The sequence below is a fragment of the Accipiter gentilis genome, chromosome 14, assembly GCF_929443795.1.
Source record: "Accipiter gentilis chromosome 14, bAccGen1.1, whole genome shotgun sequence".
NCBI classification, from domain to species: domain Eukaryota; kingdom Metazoa; phylum Chordata; class Aves; order Accipitriformes; family Accipitridae; genus Astur; species Astur gentilis.
This window is the reverse complement of record NC_064893.1, coordinates 2,015,209-2,022,987: the sequence shown is the minus strand read 5'-3', so window position 1 is coordinate 2,022,987 and position 7,779 is coordinate 2,015,209. Positions and strand designations below refer to the sequence as shown.

The 7,779-nt window shown below is 43.1% G+C and overlaps 1 protein-coding gene across 1 annotated transcript; it reads right to left on the bottom strand.

Moving 5' to 3' along the window:
* Nucleotides 1-4,012: 4,012 nt before the first annotated feature.
* Nucleotides 4,013-6,533, bottom strand: LOC126045639 (U6 snRNA-associated Sm-like protein LSm5). Its single transcript, XM_049817039.1, is given in 6 exon segments — nucleotides 4,013-4,829; nucleotides 5,100-5,172; nucleotides 5,786-5,813; nucleotides 6,050-6,091; nucleotides 6,094-6,162; nucleotides 6,434-6,533. Coding segments are annotated over 6 exon segments (399 nt in total). The 3' UTR covers nucleotides 4,013-4,742.
* Nucleotides 6,534-7,779: the final 1,246 nt, after the last annotated feature.

Sequence of the window (7,779 nt, the reverse complement as noted above, 5' to 3'; positions counted from 1 at the left end):
AAAACAGTAGGCAGAAAGGAACCATATCCATACTAAGACAGTTAGCCATGTCATAAAACTAAAGATCACTGCAACAATTGCCATCTTAAAGAAGAAAAAAACCAACCCCAAAAACCTGAAAGGAACCATCACCATGCACGTCATAAGCATGAAGTTATTTTAACCTGATGACTACCCTGCTCTGAACTTTAAGCATCATTGAGTTTTACGTATTTTTAAAGTCTAAGGTTATTGTTTTAAATTAGCTACTTGTAGTGGCAGCCTAAGTAGCATTCTGGAGAACACCACAATGTCCACAACTTCTACAGGACATGCAGTATAGTTAAGCACTAGATTTCTAGGGGATGAAAAACAAAAAGCACCACCACTTGTTTATTCAGTTGAAAAGCTTATTACCTGCACTTCCAAAGCAACAGGCTACAGGAATACTGAATGCAAAGTAAACCAGACCCATCTGGAATACTTTGACTTCTCAGCTCCATGTTACAAATCTTTTCCTTTTGTATTTTAATGGATTAACATTAAAAAAAAAACAACTTTTTTTTTCTTTTAATTGATATATTGAAAAAAGCTGGAGAAGGAAATGGGGACAGAAATGAAAAAATATTCAGGGAGTCAATGGTATATAGGTTGTCACCATGCAGTCTAAATATTATAACTGCAGAACATATATTCAGAACAAGTGAGTCAAAAGTAGCACACTCCCTGGGAGAGGGGAGGGAGTCTCTTTCCACTTTAACAGGCTAAAGCAAGAAGTTCTCACTGTATTTCGAGCCAAGACCCAGCTAGCAGAAGGCAGCTTTTCTGTCAGAGAAAGCAAGGCAAAAGGATCAAGTAAAGCAACTTCCTTGCAGTTTCTTGCTCCTGAGCCTCCTTCTTCAGCTCTTCTTTGTTCTTCTGGTGATGGCAAGGCAAAGCATGTTCTGTTCCTGCGAGCCCATACTGTAGCCTGCTTATCCCTATAGTAACAGCAGGCACCTGCGATTCCCCGTGACAGAAAAGGACTTCACTGCAAGGTTCAACCAAACGACTTGAACTTCGCTCACAGACTTAACTGCAAGGTTCACACAAATGATTTATTTGAACCTCACTTACAGGCTTAACACGCCACTATTGCAGGCTTTACAGATACAATGAAGGAATGCACTATTGCAATTTTTTAAGGCAAGAGTAGTACACAATTACAACCACTAGTGATTCACAGACAACCACAAGCACACATGTGTTTACAAACTGAAAGCATAAACAATATTCACTTACCCCTGCGGGTAAGGGCTCTCAATCCCAGGGAAGTTACCTCGACCGACATCCCGATCAAAGAGGGGGAAGGGTTTCCTTCACAAGCCAACTGGAGAAGTGACTGCCCCATTTCCAACCTGAGTCTAAAGAGTTTTTATCCCCTTACTTGTGGAATGGTGTGTATGACTATGTCTGAGTGGATTATGACATATGCCTAAATGGATTATGTATATCTGAGTGGAGTTTCTCCTTACCTTTCCTTTGTTGGTCTGTGATTGTTTGAATACACAAGGTTGTCATTTGAAACTGAAGCTGAAACCCTCCAGGTTTGGGTTTTGTTTTTTTTTACTTTGCTTCCTCAGGCAACTGAATAGTGGTTGGATTGAGACTCAGGGCATACTATTTGTTAAGGGATTTCAAGGCTCAGTTCAGGTTTTGGTTCTTTGAATGGCATAGCCACCGCCCTGTTTAGTTTAGGGATTATCAGACAGCCCAGGGCTAAGATGTCTACACAGCTCCCTGTGAGGGAGTTGTCTCCGCAGAGAGACAGGGCCTCAAGGTAATCCAAGGCTGGGTCGCTTTTGTTACCCCCCCCATGAGTCGCCTGCATGCGCTACTAGACATGGTGAAACTCATTTGTGAACTCTGAGCCGGACAATCCACACACCTCCCCAAAGACATTTACACATAGAAATCAGCTGAGTAGCATGTTACAGAAGCATAAGCTGCAGCAGACATGATTTAGAATCAGTTATTTTTTTGTCCATCATGACAAAATAAAAACAGCAATTTCTTACTTTATAGAAGTTGTCCTAAAGTAGTAGTTACTCCAATAGCTGTCAAGTTTTTCTATCACAGGAGAACAAATGCAGCCAAAAGAACGTTTTCTCTAAAATGACTACTCTGAACTACACAATCAGGCAGGCATAGGCAGCTCCCAATTTAATTAAGTATAGATAGACAGCACCGCATAGTGGTGCAAGCGGAGTCACCACTGACAGGAATGAGAAGTTTCAACACCAACCTTCCCGCGCCCTCCCCCGGACACGAAGGAGGTCTGCCTGGTCTGTGTGTCCTCACTTGCCAAATACCACTACAGCGCCTTTACTTTAAGAAAGTACATCTGCCAAGAACAAGAAGTCCAAGAGCGCTGAACCTCAAGGCCAGCAGAACCAAAGGCTGCCGAGCACCAAACAGATGCATCCACTTTGAAGAGCTTTCAGAATTCTACAGCACATAGCCTAAAGCAGTGCTTAAACAAATGATCCAGCTTAGTATCTGCCTGTAGTGCAAAGAATAGCAATCTCTTGGCTCACGACGTGGGTTTTATATAGATCTGGGCCATAAGTGAAATGCAACAGATGTAGAAAAACTGAAGACTGACAGCAACTGGAATATAACTATTATTTTTCCATTCCATCAACCAGTTATAAGACTAACTCGTGCACTTACATACATCACAGAACACAGTAACTAACAAAAAGAAAGCCTTTTATTCAGAACAAATTAGTGCATCTTTACAAGAAAGTCATGATTGCAACTTAGAAAATCAGCATTATCATTAGCAATGCACCTTTCCCGAGGGGGAAATCCTTGTCTTTTATGAAATGTCAACTGCAAGAGTGTGTAAACAAAACAAACAACCCACGTCAATACCCACCCACACCCATACCCCAAAAGCTCTATTTAGATTACATATACATATATATATATATATATATATATAACATCTTCACAGATGACAACTGTGTCTACTTCAGGTCCTTCTCCTCCAGGAGCCAGCTATAAAAGAAGAGGACAATTTTGTATTAGTGCCATAGATTTGAGTTTCACAAACCCATACATGACAGTTCTTGCTCTACAACATTTCAGCAGATGGAGATTTCATTTGTAGACCACAAAAGTGGTTTTTAGACTCAATATTATCTTCCTCTCCCAACAGAGGAAGTCAGTTACTGCCAGAGAAGCACATGCCACAAAGAATCTCCAAAATCCAAAGAATGTTTAAGAAAACACAAAGGAGTTCCTAGATAACATACATTTTGGTTTTTATCCTTGTTATTCACTTCAAGGAGATGATTCTGTCTAGAAACACTACAGCTCATTTTTAAAAGGACAAAGAACATCCTTCCTTTCATGAAGAAGTTCTCCAATTGCCGATTCCTCTCCACACTGTCACTGTACTGGGAAGTTGATTTCCTCTTTCTAACTTGTATTGCTAAGCAGAGCCCAAAAACTAATAAAGAGCCTGAACCCTTTCACAGGCAGCAGGAAGTAATTTTCCTGGGAAGAAAGTAACAAACTGAACAACAGAAAAATAAATACAAAAGGAAAAACATGAGTAAGGGAAAAAAGAAGAGGACAACCATTGTCTTTACTGATACATTCTTAATAATTAGCTGAGCACTTCCAAAGACAAAGAGCATCGCTGCTTTCAGGACTGAAGTAAGAAAAAGTCTAAAGCGTATAGTCTTCCTGACGTGGCAAGATGTGTCTGCAAAAGAGACACAACATCTAGTACAGAAACATATCTATGTCTCACTGAAAATTTGCACTCTAAGAATCACTGGCTTCTGCTTCAAGGGCAGTATACTGTCGCGGTAGAGACGGACACGACAAGTAATAGATCATGCAAAATGGCTACTTTATTGTTCTAACACACATTTTTATCCCCTTCTTCAGACCATATGATTGGCTTAGTAACCAACAATTCATGATTGGTGAGTTTGTCAGGACAGTTCTTCTTATCACTATCTTGTTTTCGTACTGGTCTTCTCGGATCTTTCCAGACTTCTCAAGGATATACTACAAACTGCTCGAGGTTGCGCTGTTCTCGAACTGTCAGGAATTCCGTAGACTTGTTGCATCCCCCGACAGGATACCACCAGCTTAACTGGATGGTAGTAATTTTACCCCATACAAGAAGTCAGAACAAGCACTATCCTTTCAGGAGGCAGAACAATAACCAAAGCAGAAAAAGGTTTAGAAATTAAGTCAAGATGGCACTTGCTCAGACACACAGTGAGGAGGTGCAAGGTAGGTAAGACAGCAAAATGGATATTATTTCTCGTTCGCACAGAGCTGACTTCAACTCAAGTTGGTCTTCCTCTCCTCTTCCCACAAAATTAGAAATACCCTTACGTAGGAAGTCCAGACTTTGTATCCATCTATGCGGACAAGGAAAAAACTACTCTGGGTCTGCTTCTGTGGTATTTAGGAAGTTGCAGAATTCAGCTTAGGGATGCATAATCACATATTTAATTACTGTTTCAGTACTGATCTACATACATCAGCAGCTGATAAACTAAAAATTATAGTGCTTCTGATTTGGTATAATCCAACAGACCTCCAGATTTTTTTCAGAGCACGTAAAAGTACAGCTCTCTGGGCATCACACGGTATCATAACTGCCAGACAACTTAACCTTGTAAGCATCCAAACTGCTACAAACACATTTCTACATACAATAATGGATGAAATGTAGATGCATTCCACCTACACACTTACGCAGGCAAAAACTCATGAGTTAAAAGCCCATGTACGAACCAGCCTATGGAGTGCTTAACAAAGCCAGTGATTCCCTTGCACACCTGAAGACCAGAAGAACTTTCACCAAAATAAAATTAGGGCCATGCTCCTTTTTTTTTTTTTTTTTTTTTAAATAAACTGTAACCTATACCAACTAAGGCAATAAGACCACTTTTCCAGCATCCTTCATACACACATATGCCCTGGAAGCTACTTAAAAGTACCTTATGTAAAGGAACTGTCTTGAAAGCGCAGCTTAAAGTAGCTGAACTCAATTACTGATTGATTTACAGAAAATAAACGCATCCAGCTTTTTAACAATGATGACTTACCATTGTTATGTTATTTCCATTTAGCAAAATCTGGTCTAGCTTTGTGATTCTTCTGCCCTCAGGTGTAATCTCACTGAAGCAGCATTAGAAAAAGTAAGGAAGAACATATAACCAGGAACAACGATTCCAGTTTTGATTACAGAACTGACATAAATCTCTACATTAAGATGACAGTTGTTGGAACTAACAAATAAGTTGGCCACACTGCGGCGTAATCTTGATAAATTGACCACCTGGGTAAAGAAAGCTACCTGGCAACTAAAAAGATCCATTGTACTTTTCTGCTCAGTACACATAAGGATACAGATTCACCCTCTACATCTTGGCAAACCTCAAAATAGGTTTCGAATAGCAACATGGCACAACAAAGTAATAAAAACTTAGCTTTAAGTCTGCTAACTTTCTAAATATTTGCCTAGACCTTAAGGAAATATAAAAGCAAACAAACTACCAGGAAGTTCAACACACAATCCATGCAAAGTTGAGGCTACAAATTAGGAACCTGATTACAAGTTTAAATCATGCAACAGCTACTATATGACATGGCTGTCCTGAATAGATGACCCTCTATAGTTTTAAGTCCAAGGTACAAACCATTCAGCTGGCAAGTATTCAAAACTTTGCATATAGATCTTACACAATATTTTTCCTGAGGAAACTAAACAAGAGGTAGAAACAATACTTACAATTCTGTAACGTCTTCTATCACTGTACCTGAAAATCCAGTTTCAAGGAAAATAAGGCCCCAAATTTTAAAATAAAACTATTTAAAGTTATTTCCATTTTATACTGAGCTGTGATTTTATCTGCAAAATAAAAAAACCAGAATAATACAAGTGACCCGTACAAAAAGGCTCTTCTATCTGGTGAACTCAACCCTCCCAAAAGCAGTAACATAACTGAGCTGGAGCATAAACCGGAGAGCCTTAAACACTCCTGTCAAAAGATACCGACAGAGTCATCAAATCCTAGAAGCGTTCCAACAACTTCTTGTCACTCTTCATTACAATACAAATGCGTGAACCTATGCATTTGTCCACGAGCTCTGCAAAGAAAAACAAAAATAAACCAGCCCAGCCCAGCCCAGCAGCCCCGACGAGCCCCCGCTGCGGTGCCGCCTCCCGGCCCTGTTTTCCGATAAAGGCCGGGAACGAGCGGGAGTCGCGACACCCCGCGAGGTGGGTGCTGAACGCGCGGCTCGCGCTCCTGGAGTCGCGCGTGTCGAACGCGTCCCGCTGGAGTTTTAAGGGAAAAAAACCCCTTTTTTTTTTCTCTCCCTTCTCCTCCGAGTGGGCGGCGGCTCCGCCTTGGGCTGTCGCCGGTGCAGCCGGTACCCGAACAGCCCGGCGGCCTCAGGGGGTCAGCCCCCCCTTCGGATAAGTCTTCTTTCCCTCGGGAGCGGCAGGTGGAAGGATTGTAGGCGCTGCACCTCATAGTGGTTTTATGCGCCGATTTTTATGTTTCTCCCCAGACTCGCTCATCAGTTCACAGGAGGGCTGTTCAAAGAAGGATTTTTGGAAGCCCTTTTGCCTGTGCACGATGGGCTGGGAGCCGAAAAACCACGGGCCGTTCAAACAGGCTTTGCTTGCTCAATGCTGCAGCATTAATTATTAAACCAGCATTTCGACTTGCAGAGCCGTTGCACGTTTTGTGGCGGGGCAGGTGCCAGAAGAGTCGAGCCTGAACAAACTCCGTCCTCCGCCTCCAGAAATGCATGCACCTTTTGGAGGATGAGCGGAGGGCTGCTGGCTCGGTTCTTACATGGGGTTAGCACCCAGGTAATGCTGAACGCCTGGACTTTCTGTTCTCCGAGTGAAATGCAACCTTGGAAAACAGCGGGTGCTACTGCCCCGCTGGGCTCTCGGGAGGAGCGCTTCGCTGTGACCGCTGCAGGGCTGGCGTGTCTCCTCGAGCAGCGGGTGTTTGAAGGGCCAGTTGGGGTAGTTACGATGACTGCGCAAGCCGGCACGGGCAGGACGCAGGAACAACCGCAAAACCGCAGATGAAATGCAAAGAGTAAATTTATTGTCTTAGCTCACCAGCTGGGGGATCCCCGATACCTGGGCGCAGGCGGACGAGTGGGGACACAAGCATTGCTGAGCTCAGCCAGTGCTAGGGGGCTGCTGCCCCTGCTGTTTTCACCAGTTTATCAGGGATTCGCGCAGGCGTAATGTACCACTGTGCTTCGATCCTTCCCGCGGCAGGACAGGAATCTAAAGCGTGTTCGACAGGGTGCCTCTAAGTCTATTGCAGGCCTGCATTACCTAAACACAGATGTTCTACTTGGCAAGCACGTGAGGATAAATAGCAATTGGGATGATATATGTGCTCTTTTGCACCCCAGCTGCAAGTCACTTCAGCATGTTTACAATCCTCCTTGCCAATCATCCATTATTACCCCACATTCCGCTCCCTCGCTCAAGGGGCCGCTTCCGCTGGGGCTGGCAAAGCTGGAGGTGTCCACTTGGGCTTGCAGGGTGTAGGGCAGGGTAATGTAGGGGTGCGTAATGAACGCATATAGAAAAAGGCATAAACTTATCCCTACAATAATGGTGTGAATCAGGTGTCCCACCCATGCTGCCAGGGAATTAAACCGCTCAGTCTGCCAGGCACCAGTGGTAGATTGCTTCATTTGACGTATTACATCCTGGAGATGCTGAATGTCATCCTCTATGCTGGC